The sequence below is a fragment of the Octopus sinensis genome, linkage group LG28, assembly GCF_006345805.1.
Source record: "Octopus sinensis linkage group LG28, ASM634580v1, whole genome shotgun sequence".
In the NCBI taxonomy this organism is placed as follows: Eukaryota; Metazoa; Mollusca; class Cephalopoda; order Octopoda; family Octopodidae; genus Octopus; species Octopus sinensis.
Genome location: NC_043024.1, coordinates 7,027,899 through 7,043,190, shown reverse-complemented (window position 1 = coordinate 7,043,190; position 15,292 = coordinate 7,027,899). Strand labels below are relative to the sequence as shown.

The 15,292-nt window shown below is 40.6% G+C and overlaps 1 protein-coding gene across 1 annotated transcript in view; it reads left to right on the top strand.

Moving 5' to 3' along the window:
• The window catches only part of LOC115225722 (general transcription and DNA repair factor IIH helicase subunit XPD), a 49,717-nt gene that overhangs the window by 25,901 nt on the left and 8,524 nt on the right, over nt 1–15,292 (top strand). The window contains exons 14-21 of the mRNA XM_029796647.2: nt 341–459; nt 1,579–1,718; nt 5,479–5,580; nt 7,548–7,611; nt 11,809–11,900; nt 13,100–13,129; nt 13,574–13,666; nt 13,922–13,994. Of these exons, the coding sequence (XP_029652507.1) occupies nt 341–459; nt 1,579–1,718; nt 5,479–5,580; nt 7,548–7,611; nt 11,809–11,900; nt 13,100–13,129; nt 13,574–13,666; nt 13,922–13,994 (713 nt within the window). The remainder of the gene's footprint in view (nt 1–340; nt 460–1,578; nt 1,719–5,478; nt 5,581–7,547; nt 7,612–11,808; nt 11,901–13,099; nt 13,130–13,573; nt 13,667–13,921; nt 13,995–15,292) is intronic.

Genomic DNA, 15,292 nt, shown 5'->3' with positions numbered 1-15,292 from the left:
GAGCATGTCCCTTAGTGATTGACAATATATCCATCTCTGATGATGAGCATGATAGCCATGTGCTGAGAGGGTTAATTTAGGCTTTGAACAAATGTAATAGAAGCAAAATTTGAAGGAAATATTAACTATTTTTCTTGCTTTCTAGGAGTAACCAGGGAGGAAATAACAGTTGCTTCCCAATCACAAAAATCGTGTAACTCAGTGTAATTACGTTACAGTTTTAACTACTGCAAACAATGCCTAATTTGTCCAGCAGCCTTCCCTAACAGCCATCAATTTTTAAATTTTTAAACCTTGCAAACCCCGCTCTCAACTCTCTCTGGTTTCTTTACATTTCCAGATTCTGCAGTGAACGTCTTCAGTCTTTGATGAGAACTCTGGAACTGACCGACATTGATGACTTCTCCAGTCTGAGTCTCATATCAAACTTTGCCACTCTGGTCAGTACTTATGCTAAAGGTAAGTCATCGCTAGCAGTGTTATGAATTATAATATCCTATCGTTAATTCCTTTCTACAATAATATTACATATACAAATACAAATATCACATGCACATACTACATATACATATGTTACATATACAAATATCATATATTATGTCAAGTTTTTTTGAAGCACTGAAATGTATTGTAGTACAAGTAGAAAGATCTATTTTTTCCACAGGTAAGTACTGACAGAACAGCATATACAGGATAAAATCCTTACAGGGCAGAAAAATCTGTCATCCTATATATGCTGTTCTATCAGTTACACGTTGAAAAAATATATCTTTCTACTTGTACTATCATATATTACATGCGCATACTACATATATCATATATTACATACATATATTAAATACCCTCTCCATGCTACCACTGGGGATCTCCTTATATATATATATATATATATTTATATATAGAGGGCATTATACATACATGCCAGAAGGCATTATACATACATGCCACACGCTAAGAGGGACAATTAGTCATTTCTACCAAAAATATTACTAATCCCACCGAATGCAATTTTTCAAAGTAAGATATTTAAAAAAATATAGACCTGTATCACAGTGATTTCATACTTACGTATTCATCAGCAGGCCTGAATGTATTATAAATAAACAACGACCCTGCCCCGCTTAAGCCGATCAGCTAACTGATCAACATCAACGAAGCACATGGGTGAGTTTACATATATTACATCCGGATAAATGGCAAACTTTTACGAATTGCATTTCGGGAGAGGAAAAGTTTTTTCGGAATAAAAATTTAGCAATTAAGGACAACTACTTAATAAGGAAAACTTAACAAGAAATTGTCAGGTAGATAGCGTGAAAACCTTATAAGAGAAAAAATTTCGAAAATAATTATTTCTTATTGAACATATTAATTTATATATAGAGGGCATTATACATACATGCCAGAAGGCATTATACATATATATATATAATTTATATATAGAGGGCATTATACATACATGCCAGAAGGCATTATATATATATATATATATATAGTGAAATCCCATATATATACACACCAGTCCGTACCACACACTCCATGCTATGCATCTCTGTATAATATTGTGTTTCTTCTCAGGTTTCATAATAATCATTGAACCATTTGATGACAGGACCTCCACATACACAAACCCGGTGATGCACTTCAATTGTATGGATGCCTCTATCGCTATTAAACCAGTCTTTGACAGATTCCAGACAGTTGTTATCACATCAGGGGTGAGTGGAGTATAGTTTCCACTATTTTTAATATTTGTCACACACAAAAAAAATGCCTTGTGGTTATTACTTCCAGATCTTTACATTATGGTTTCACATCCCATCATGGTAATGGTGGCTAGCTGGCAGAAATGTTAGCACACCAGGTAAAATGCTTAGCGGTATTTTGTCTGCTGTTACGTTGGTTTTATTAGCTCTGCCTTAGCGAAGGTAGAGGTTGTTTTCAGTTGTTTGTTTGTCCATACACAAGATATCTCAGAACCACTGGATGGATTCGGATGAAACTTCCAGGGATGTTTGGCCTTGTGATTGGCATGAACTGATTAGATTTTGGGATTGATCCAGTACCGGATGAGGATTCTGGATTATTTTTTCCGTTTTTTTATTTACTTAATTTTTGAGATCGGTTGAGTTCATTATTAGTATTCTCATTTGTGAGAGCAGCTGAGCTAATTTCAGATATTCTCATTTTAAAAATCCTCTCTGGCTAATCGTTGAGAGGACGTTGGTGTTGCCTTGGCAGAGGTTTGTGCTCTCTCAGTGCTCTTGTTATTATCATTATTATTATTATTATTGTGGCCAATAAAAAGAATTAATTATTATTATTATTAAGGTATCGAGCTGGCATAATCGTTAGTATGCCAGGTGAAATGCTTAGCGGTATTTCGTCTGCCGTTATGTTCTGAGTTCAAATTCCGCCGAGGTGGACTTTGCCTTTCATCGATAAATTAAGTACCAGTTACGCACTGGAGTCGATGTAATCGACTTAATACCTATGTCTTTCCTTGTTTGTCCCCTCTATGTTTAGCCCCTTGTGGGTAATAAAGAAATAGGTATTTCGTCTGCTGCTACATTCTGAGTTCAAATTCTGCTGAGATCAACTTTGTCTTTCATCCTTTCAGGGGTTGATAAACCATCCAACGCTAGCCTTTCATCCTTTCAGTGTTTCAATGTCACCCCCAAAATTTCAGGCCTGGCACCTATAGTAGAAAGGATTATTATTAATATAGGGCGGCAAGCTGATTGGACAAAATTCTTTGTGGAATTTCTCCCGGTTTATGTTCCGAGTTCTTATTTTGAATGGTTGAGTTACGTCCCTTTAATGAACTCGATTTTTAATGATGGCCGTCTTCTTTATGAATCTTTCCGTGGCTCTACATTCCAACCCACCTTCTCTTTCGTTTTGTGGACCCTCTGATGAGGCCATTTCTAGAAAGAGCCGCATCCACGGAGGACACAATACTGTGAGTGACCGGAAGATCACAACTACTGCGACCACTATTTTACTCAGAACTCCACAAAAAACTGTTTGCCATTTTGATAAAGGGCTGAAATATTTTTCTGACCCTGAAGAGATTTTTTTTTCTTTTTAGTGTAGTTTTGATAATGTTATGTGAGACAATTCGATATTTAAGAGATGAGGAATTATTTACATTTGATGGATATTTGTCCCCATCTTGTTTGTTGCTAACACAACGTTTTGGCTGATATACCCTCCAGCCTTCATCAGGTGTCTTTGGGAAATTTCGAACCTGGGTTCTCATTACTAAGGTATTTTTCGATGCTATTATTATTATTGTTGTTGATAGTGTTCAGGTCACTGCCTGGAATCGAACTCGGAATCTTGGGGTTTGTAGCCCGCACTCTTAACCACTACGCCATATGCCTGTGGGCAATTATGGAGTGAATTTTAGGGCTAATATAATCTAATATTTTTCTATCCTTCCTTAATACTGGTTCCCATATGCTGCTCATATCTGCACTTGGTCTGCTTCGATTCCAAGCAGTGACCTGAACACTAACAATGATAATAGTAACATTGAAAAATACCTTAGGAATGAGAACCCAGGTTTGAAATTTCCCCAAGACACCTTATGATAGCTGGAGGGTATATCAGCCGAAAAGTTGTGTTAACAACAAACAAGATGAGGACAAATATCCGTCGAATGTAAATAATGTATGTTATGTGAGGTTCCCATGAAAGATCTTAAGATGATATGGGACCTCAGACATTTGTAGATTTTTAAAACCTTAGGCTGATGTCATGTTTAATGTTGCCTCATGGTAGCCCAAACCTCATGGCTGAAACTGGGCTCATGGGAATTATATTAATGACCATCAGGTGGACTATACCTGTAAACTAAAAAGTACTTCATCCCCTACACACTATGTCACACTGATTTTTTTTTCTGAGAGTTACTTTTAAAGGTTACTTGACATGTCTGTGGAATATTCAGCCACTTATGTGTTAATTCAGTTACCATCTAACTGAGTTGATCAAACTATGGAATCCTCATTGTCAAATGATGGAGATCCACTACTGCCATATCTATCTGTCCTTCTGTCTGTCAGCTTGTATATCTATTAGTCTGTCGAACTGTCTGTCCATCGATCTGTCTGTTGATCTATCTGTCTGTCTATCTATTGATCTATCCATCGTTCTGTTTGTCAGTCTGTCAGTCGTTTGTATATGTGTGTATGTAAATGTAAATGTGTCTGTATACGTGTGTGTCTGAGTGTGTATACATGTATGCACATGTGTATACATGTGACATTCTATACGTCAGTGTGTGTGTGTATGTATGTATGAATATAGTTAACAGAATTGATAGAGCGGTAGACAAATAACTTTGTACTTGGTTTCATCGCTTTACATTCTGTGTTCAAATCCTACCTGGATCCACTTTGCTTTTTCATCCTTCTGCAGTCCATAATAGAAATTCTCAACTATAATAATCCTGAGTCGATATTATTGACCATAAGTACCCATCAGGATGGTACCCTATGGGGCCAAATCAAAACCAATCTTTCACTTGTTTCAGTCATTAGACTGTGGCCATGCTGGGGCACCACCTTGAAGAATTTTTTAGTCAAATGAATCAGCCACAATACTTTTTTTTTAAGCCTGGCACTTATTCTATCAATATCTTTTACCAAACTGCTAAGTTATGGGGATGTAAACACACCAACACTAGTTGTGAAGCAGTGGTGAGGAAGAAGCACGGACACCAAATACATACACACACAAATATATATATATATATATATATATATATATATACACACACATGACAGGCTTCTATCAGTTTCCATCTATCAAATCCACCACAAGGCTTTGGTTAGCCTGAGGATATAGTAGAAGACACTAGGTGCCATGCAGTGGAACTGAACCCAGAACCATGTGGTTGAGAAGCAAGCTTCTTACCACACAGCCTCGCTTGCATCTTTGGAGAACCATTTTATTTCACAAATATATTTTACTCTTTACTCTTTTACTCTTTTTACTTGTTTCAGTCAGTTGACTGCAGCCATGCTGGAGTACCACCTTTAGTCGAGCAAATCGACCCCGGGACTTATTCTTTGTAAGCCCAGTATTTATTCTATCGGTCTCTTTTGCTGAACCGCTAAGTGACGGGGACGTAAACACACCAGCATCGGTTGTCAAGCAATGCTAGGGGGACAAACACAGAGACACTAACACACACACGCATATATATATACATATTTACGATGGGCTTCTTTCAGTTTCCGTCTATCAAATCCACTCATAAGGCTTTGGTCGGCCTGAGGCTATAGTAGAAGACACTTGCTCAAGATGCCACACAGTGGGCCTGAACCCGGAACCATGTGGTTGGTAAGCAAGCTACTTACCACACAGCCACTCCTGTGCCTAAATAAAATTTGAAAATGTTTAAATAAAATTTGAAAATGACATTTTAGAAATATATATATTTTCAATGTATTTATTTTCATTAATCAGACGTTATCCCCTCTTGAGATGTACCCCAGAATCTTGGACTTCCATCCGGTTATAATGGCAACATTCTCTATGACGTTAGCAAGGCCCTGTATTCTTCCAATTGTAAGTATTCCAGTATCTTCTTTCTATTTCATCAAATTAGGGTCCTTTTTTGTGATATCAAACTTTATAAACACCAGACTGACTCAGAAAAAAATTAAATGAAACGGGTCTTTTGGTAGGTTTTGAACCTTGTATCTGTGATATGCTGGATGATCATGTTAATCCCTCTCTTAAATCACCTTTTGTTTCTGCTTTAAGTTAAGTTAATTTTTTGGCTCAAAAAGCAAAAAGCAAGGCCATGTAGGGGGACATGGAGTTATGTACAGGGAGGGTGTTCATGCAAAGAGTTCAGGCCATTTCTGGTCAAAAGAGACTTTGAACCGAGCGGTCATCGGCATCTTCACTATCTCGTCTGGCAGCTTATTCCATGGATCCGCAACCCGGACGGAGAAAGCCCCTCTCCTTCAATTGAGATGAAATCGTCGCAGATAGAGTTTTGTTATGTTCTTTGTTTATTATTTTAGTTGTATTGTTTCATCAATACAAGAGTTATCATCTTCATCATCATATACATCTGTCTATCTATCTATCTATCTATCTATCTATCTATCTATCTATCTAGATAGATAGATAGATAGATAGATAGATAAGAAATTTGGATGACAAAGGAGCAAACAATTATGTTATAAACCTCATTGGCTTACAGCTGCTTCTTTCCTACTTCATCTTTGTAGCTCTGGTGAGGCTATAGGATGATATTCAGGCACTCAACTACGAGTGCATTGCAGAAACAACTGTAAGCTAATGAATTTGATAACATAATTATCTGTCTGTTTGTCATCCCAATTTCTGATCATCACTCTGTACGCAACTAACACTTTCATCTAAAGCTTACGTATATTGAGTTCTAACACCAAGTTATTACGATGCTTAAGTGAAACATTACTCTCCAGCTGAGTAACCTTGTACCTCCTCTACAGCAAGACACCTATTTCTATCTCTTTCATCATCTGACAGAAGGTCACCTCCTCCAATACCCTCTCCCCTCTCAGAGGATTTTTTTGTCTTGCAAGTTACTTGGTGACCCTGTCAATGCAGGTCCTACTTAAAAAGCATCCAGTCCATACTGTTAGTGTTTGGAAGGTCACCCAGCTGTTAAAACCTTGCCAAAACTGACCTCACCTGTGCTTGTGTCACGTAAAAAGCACTCAGTCCACTCTACTGAGTGGTTGGTGTTAGGAAGGGCATCCAGCTGTAAAACTCCTGCCAAAACAGTTACAGAAGTCTAGTGCTGGCTTCTGCCTGGCCAGCTCCTGTCAAACTGTCCCACCCATGCCAGCATGGAAGGTAAACGTTAAACGCTTATGATGATGATGATGATGATGATGACGTTATATATATATATATATACACATATATATGAAGGCAGTGAGCTGGCAAAAATGTCAGCACACTGGGCGAAATGCTTAGCAGTATTTCACCTGCCGTTACGTTCTGATTCCGCAGAGTTCAAATTCCGCAGAGGTCAACTTTGTCTTTCATCCTTTCGGAGTCGATAAATTAAGTACCAGTTATGCACTGGGGTCGATATAATTGACTTAATCCCTTTGTCCTTGTTTGTCCCCACTATGTTTAGCCCCTTGTGGGCAATAAAGAAATAAGAAACTTTAGCACGCCGGGTGAAATGCTTAGCAATATTTTGTCTGTTTCTACGTTCTGAGTTCAAATTCCACTGAGGTCGACTTTACCTTTCATCCTTTCGCGGTTGATAAATTAAGTACCAGTTGCATACTGGCATCGATCTAATCGACTTGCCCACTCCCCCAAAATTTCGGGCCTTGTGCCTAGAGTAGAAAAGAATATTCTTTATTCATCTTTTCGGGCTCGATAAATTAAGTACCAGTTATGCACTGGGGTTGATGCAATCGACTTAAACCATTTGTCTGTCCTTGTTTGACCCCGCTATGTTTAGCCCCCTGTGGGCAATAAAGAAATAGATATATATCTACACATCCTTTCAATTTTAGGTGGTGAGCAAAGGAAACGACCAAGTAGCCATGAGTTCCAAGTTTGAAACAAGAGAAGACATTGGTATGTTCCTTTTGTTTCCATTGAGTTCCATCTTTGTTGTTGTCATCCCTGAGTTTCACGAATTGTGATTTGCTGAATCAACAACTGAATAACTTGATGTCTCCCTAACTACGACCCTTTTACTTGTTTCTGTCATTTGACTGCGGCCATGCTGGGGCACCACCTTGAAGGGTCTTAGTCAAACAAATAATAGGACATATGTTTTTTTTTTTTCAAAAGCCTACTAGTACTTATTCTACCTGCCTCTTTTGCCGAACTGCTAAGTTACAAAGACACCGGTTGTCAAGCAATGCTTGGGGACAAACACAGACACTAAAACACACATAAACATACACACACACACGTGTGTGTGTATATATATATATATATATATATATAATTAATAATATCAGGGTAATAAAGATTTTAGAAATTTTTACTACCAGTGGCCTAGCATATGGAAAAATTAGTCAATCAACTATATATTATTCATGTAAAATACAGTGTACATCTAAACACATTAAGAGGTATCATCATCATCATCGTTTAACGTCCGTTTTCCATGCTAGCATGGGTTGGACGGTTCGACCGGGGATTTGGGAAGCCAGAAGGCTGCACCAGGCTCCAGTCTGATCTGGCAGTGTTTCTACAGCTTGATGCCCTTCCTAACGCCAACCACTCCGTGAGTGTGGTTGGTGCTTTTTACGTGCCACCTGCACAGGTGCCAGGCGAGGCTGGCAACAGCCAAGGAATCCCTTAAGCTAGAAGGAACAACTACAGTCCAGACCACTAATTAGGGATAAAATTTTGAAGGGAATGAAAAATAAAAGGTGGCACTGACCACTTGAAAATACTGGGCGTTTAGGTGAGGTTACGATCCGTGCATCAAGGGGTTTGTAGCCGATCCCGTAGGCAGATAGGTTCACCTGCTTGACACATGGTTTTGGCCACAAAAGTCAGGGACCTGCTTGTACCTTCGCTCAGTCACTTGAAGTCTTGCAGAAAATGACTTGCTTATACATGATATATCATCATCATCATCATCATCATCATCATCATCATCGTCGTTTAACGTCCGCTTTCCATGCTAGCATGGGTTGGACGATTTAACTGAGGACTGGCCAACCAGATGGTTGCACCAGGCTCCAATCTTGATCTGGCAGAGTTCCTACAGCTGGATGCCCTTCCTAACGCCAACCACTCTGAGAGTGCAGTGGGTGCTGTTACGTGCCACTGGGACGGGGGCCAGTCAGGTGGTACAGGCAACGGTCATGGAAAATCGTGGTTTTATATATATATCATCATCATCATCATCATCATCGTTTAACGTCCGTTTTCCGCGCTAGCACGGGTTGGACGGTTCGACCGGGGTCTGGGGAGCCAGGGGCTGCTCCAGGCTCCAGTCTGATCTGGCAGTGTTTCTACAGCTGGATGCCCTTCCTAACGCCAACCACTCCGTGAGTGTAGTGGGTGCTTTTTACGTGCCACCTGCACAGGTGCCAGAGGGGTCTGGCATCGGCCACGATCGGTTGGTGCTTTTTATGTGCCACCGGCACAGAAGCCTGTCGAGGCGGTGCTGGCATCGGCCACATTCGGATGGTGCTTTTTATGTGCCACCGGCACAGAAGCCAGTCGAGGCGGTGCTGGCATTGGCCACGTTCGGATGGTGCTTTTTATGTGCCACCGGCACAGAAGCAATTCAAGGCGGGGTTGGCATCGGTCACATTCGGATGGTGCTTTTTATGTGCCACCGGCACAGAAGCCATTCAAGGCGGGGTTGGTATCGGTCACGTTCGGATGGTGCTTTTTATGTGTCACCGGCACAGAAGCCATTCGAGGCGGGGTTGGCATCGGTCACGTTCGAATGGTGGTTTTTTATGTGCCACCGACACAGAAGCCAGTTGAGGCTGCACTGGCAACGGCCACGTTCGGATGGTGCTTTTTATGTGTCACCGGCACAGGTATCACAACTACTGTTTCCATTGATATTTGGTTCGATGTTCATGTACATGCTCTTGACTCAACAGGTATCCTCAAGCACAGCGAGATGTTCCGGGATCCAAGGTACTTTGAATGGGCAGAGGGTATGCGGAACTGGTGCCGGAAGCATCCCGGGTCTTAGTAGTCACAGCACATCTCCAGAGATCTCGGTCCTTCGCCATTGCCTCAGTGAAGCCCAATGCTCTGAGGTCATGCTTGACTACCTCACCTCATGTCTTCCTGGGTCTACCTCTCCCCCTGATTCCTTCAACTGTTCGGGAGTGGCACTTCTTCACACATCTCTCTTCATCCATCCGCAGTACATGACCATACAATCGCAAGCGTCGCTCTTGCACACCGCATCTGATGCTTCTTATGCCTAGCATTTCTCTCAGGGTGCTTACACTCTGTCGTGCATTCACACTGACATTACACATCCAGCGGATCATGCTAGCTTCATTTCTTTCAAGTCTACGCATGTCCCCTGCAGTCACAGTCCATGTTTCACTGCAGTGAAGCATGGCAGTTCGCACACATGCATCATACAATCTACCTTTCGCTCTGAGGGAGAGACCTTTTGTTGCCAGTAGGGGTAGGAGCTTTCTAAACTTTGCCCAGGCTATTCGTGTTCTAGTGGTGACACTCTCTGAGCATCCACCCCCACTACTAACTTGGTCACCCAGGTAGCGGAAACTATCAACTGCTTCTAGTTTCTCCCCCTGGAGTGTAATGGAATCTGTTTTCTGAGTGTGTGTGGTGTCTATTGTCCCTGTGCATCTGCTGCACATGAAAGCTATCTTATCAGTTAATTTCCCTTTGATGTTGCTGCACCTCTTATGTGTCCATAGCTTACACTGGGTGCATCTTATGGAGTTTCTACCTACACCTTTCATACAGCTCGAGCAGGGCCACCTGCCCGATGGGGTGTGTGCTGAGTTCGCCTTTCTGCATACTATAACTTTGGTCTTCGCTACATTTACTCTAACCCTTGTTTCCACACCCGAAATTTCTTTTTTAGTTCTGGTAGTGATTCTGCTATGAGGGCCAGGTCATCAGCATAGAGGAGCTCCCTGTTTTGAATTCCTCTGTTATTGCCTGGAGGACTATGATGAATAAAAGGGTACTGAGGGCTGAGCCCTAGTGTACACTTACTTCTACCCGGAATTCTTCACTATATTCGTTGCCAATCCTAACCTTGCTGACAGCCTCTCTGTATAGAGCCTGTGCAGCCCTTATTAGCCATTCGTCAATCAACAGTTTCCGCATCGACCACCAGATAAGGGATCGGGGAACCCTGTCAAAGGCTTTCTCCAAGTCCACAAAAGCTATGTAGAGGGGTTTATCTTTAGCTAGGTACTTCTCCTGCAGTTGTCAGACCAGGAATCTAGCATCAGTGGTGCTTCTACCCGACACAAAACCGAACTGCATCTCATCTAAGCAAATTCTCTCCCTAATGAGATGGGTTATGACCCTCTCTGTGGCCTTCATCACCTGATCCAACAGTTTAATACCCCTGTAGTTATTTCTATCTAGAGCATCACCCTTACCCTTGTAGTAGTTGACTATGGTGCTGCTACGCCAGTCATTGGGTATGACTCCATTATGAACTACCTGGTTAACAATACGGGTGACTAGGCCATAGCCCGCATAACCAGCTGTTTTAAGCATCTCAGCAGTGATTCATGATGGGCCGGGGGCTTTACCTGGTTTCATATCCTTAATTGCCTTAACTACAAGGGAGCTGTCTATTTGGATAGCTGATCCCTCTACTGGGTCAACATTTGGCAGGCTCTCCTCCTCTCATTCATTCTCCACATTCAACAGTCTTTCATAATGGCTTCTCCAAGCCTCTTTCTTTTCACCAACATTAAAAGCAAGTGCCCCATCATCCATGCGGACACATTTCTCTCCTGTAACATCATATATATATACATATACACACGAAGCGCTATTTTAAGTTTCCATTTACCAAATCCACTCACAAGGCTTTGGTCTACTTGAGGCTTTAGTAGAAGACAGTTGCCCAAGGTGACACGCCATGGGACTGAACCTGGAACCGTGTGGTTGGGGAGCAAACTTCTTACAACACAGCTACGCCTGCCCCTATGACTTCTTAGATATTTCTCATCTTTCAATTTATGATGTCGCTTCGTCATACTTTATTATATTTCACACTTATGATATTAATTACGATGTTTGTTTTATGACTTGTCTTAACTCATCTCTTTATTTATTCAGCTGTCATACGGAATTACGGGAACCTTTTGGTGGATCTCTGCCGGATTGTCCCTGACGGAATTGTGGGCTTTTTTACAAGCTATTCTTACATGGTAAGTATGTGTGTCTTCATGAGTATATATGTGTGTGCGTGCGTGCGTGTATATGTGTGTATATGTATGTGTGTGGATGTCTATGTTTGTCTTTTATCACCACTTGACAACTGGTGTTGGTTTGTTTACATCCCTATGGCTTAGTGGTTCAGCAAATGTAACCGATAGGATAAGTACCGGGCTTTAAAAAAAGGATAAGACCTGGAGTTGATTCGGTCGACTGAAATCCTCGAAGGTTGTGCCTTAGTAGTTGTTGCCACCGAGATTTACACCAGCGGTCGGCTTCACCAAGTCATTGGTCTGAAACAGAAGCTAAAAGGTGTATGTGTGGTACATCGTCAGTATCCAGTTATCAAATGGCTAACTTTAACCAGGGAGTTGTGTCCCTTTAGAGAGTTACCTCCCTTATTATCTCCAAACTGACGAGCTATTTTCCTAATTTTTTAACCATAGGTCTCGGGCGACGAATGGTGTCTTGAGTCACAAAGACGCAAGTCGGCAGCAACGGTTGGGAAGAGCATCAATTATCTTCGACCGTTCACTCAGGACACGTCCCTGTTCGAATTTTCTGTTCTTTCTCTTGAATTTCTTATGGAAAAAATAGTTTTGGTTTACTGCATAAAAGAGGTACATATTGAAAACCAAAAAAGGGAGATTTTGGTGCATTAAAGCTTAAAGGAGGCCTAACTTCATATTTAAGACCCAGCGCAATTTTTTGAAACATTCTTGGAGAGAAAAGTGCAGCACTTTATATGTCGTCAAATATGGTGTGTATGTAAGTGTACATATTAACACTACTTATGTCACTAATATTTAAGTGGTGTATAAAGATGGCAATCTTTATTATTTTAGTATATCATTAGCAGACCCATCACGTGATTTCAGCATACATGTATTTCCTCAGTTGCAGGCATACACTCACTGCATACAAGCCAGATCTCACTGCCAACGATATGTAAAATAGAAGAAGCTTTTCAGTCACTGATATCGCAAATCGCTAGCAGGATTATTAAAAAAGGGGCCACGCAGTGGGACTGAACCGGGAATCATGAGGTTGGAAAACAAACTCCTTACCATGCAGCCATGATAACCAGCTTCCGTAGCTGGGATTGAACCTGAAACCACATTTTTGTATTAAAGTTACTTCTCACAAATCCTAAACATCCTTCTTGTAACTAGTGTTTTTTTTGTTCTTTCAGGAAACGATTGTTGCTTCTTGGTACGAAACGGTAAGTTTGGTTCTATTCATTACTTTACAATCAATCTTTCTCTGTGTTTTGTGGTTTTATGATAATCGTTATCAATATATTAATGTCTTGATTTGATGACAAAGTCTCTCTGCAATTATTTAAATCGTTAGAAATATCAGCTAAATCTCCCTCCTCCATTGCCCTTGTAGCAAAGAAATGAAATAATTATTATTATTATTATTATTATTATTATTATTATTATTATTATTATCATTATCATTATTATTATTATTATATTATTTATTTATTTAATTAATTAATTAATTATTAATTAATTTGTTTGTTTGTTTGTTTGTTTGTTTGTTTGTTTATTTATTTTTTTTTATTTATTTTTTTTTTTTTTTAAATTTTTTTTTATATTTATTTATTTTTTTATTTATATTTATTTATTTATATTTATTTATTTATTTATTTATATTACAGGGAATTATTGACAGTTTACAAAAGAACAAACTTTTATTCATTGAAACTCAGGATGCAGCCGAGACCAGCCTGGCTTTGTTTAATTACCAGAAGGTAAGATGCACACACTCACACCCAAACATACATATGCAATGGATGCACATATACAGACAACAGGTTTCTTTCAGTTTCCATTTACCAAATCCACTCGCAATGCTTTTGTCAGCTTGAGGCTTTTATAGTAGAAGACACTTGCCCAAGGTGCCAAACAGTGGGATTGAACCTGAAACCTTGTGGTTGGGAAGCAAGTTTCTCCAGCACACAACCAGAGAGAGATTATTAATGGTTTTCTTTTCCCTTCTTGCACAGGCCTGTGAAAATGGACGGGGAGCTGTCTTACTTTCTGTAGCCAGAGGCAAAGTTTCAGAGGGAATTGATTTTGGTAAGTTATATTATTGAATTGTTCCTTAATTTGTTGCCAATATGGAGCTCGTCCTGATATAAAGGGTTCTGTTGCTGTTGTTTAGCCCTAGGTTAGCCTGCCTCAAGAAGGCAGTGAGCTGGCAGAAACGTTAGCACACCGGGTGAAATGCTTAGCGGTATTCGTCTGCCGTTACATTCTGAGTTCAAATTCCGCCAAGGTCAGACTTTGCCTTTCATCCTTTCAGGGTCGATAAATTAAGTACCAGTTATGCACTGGGGTCTATGTAATAGCTCAATCCCTTTGTCTGTCCTTGTTTGTCCCCTCTATGTTTAGCCCCTTGTGGATAATAAAGAAACAAGACCTCATCAAAGTGACTATCCCCTCTTTTATTGAGACACAATGTATCTCAGAAATAGCCTTTCTTTTCTAAGACACTAAAGTGTGATTTGAGTGAGATTTGACTGCTATTTCTAGCATGTCGAGGGACTGGTTAGAGGCTTCCTCTTTTGCTCATATAGCTGTTCTTGTTGATGTTTAACCCCAGGAGGGTTATGATTGAGCAAACTTGCGATCAAAAGCATTCCAGCTGTGACCATCCTCTCCTAGTGTATGTCTTGGATTACCCTGTCCAGTCTCTACTTCTTATATTAGGTCAGTAGAATGACATTTGAGGGAGATGTAGCTGTTTTTACTAGCAGGTCTAGTGAGCAAAGGTCACCAGACTGGAAGCCATTCTATTTGAAACCCGACTACGTTGGGCAGGACATGTTGACAGGATGAAAGACCACTGCCTGCTTATCATGTACAGTGAGCTCACCACAACGGGGGAGGGGGCACCAAAGAAGCATTATAAGGACATTATAAGGAATGCCATTAGCATTTGTGACATTGATTATTGTGTGTGGTCCACTCTAACAGCTGACCATGCTGTTTGGCTTCGTACCATCAGCAATGTTGTCTCCTCCTTTGAGATCTCTCGCAGGGCCTCTCTTGAAGACAAAAGTCAGGGGAGAAGAAATAATGCAGCTGCATCATCAGACCCTGAACGATCAAACCTCTGTCATTGCAATCGGATATGTCGAACCCGCATCGGTCTTATCAGCCACAAACAAGCGTGGAGATGATGTGGACATCAGCCTTACTGACCTCTGTCAGCAACGCCAAGCGAAGAGAAGAGAGTGATCATATACAGGCTCCCTCAATTGACCTCATATTACATGGAGGAGGAGGAGGAGGAGGATGGGGAAACTGAGTTGAATCCCATGCTGTCATGGACTGGACACAGGTGCTGGTCAGCTGGAGAGGACCGTCTGCTT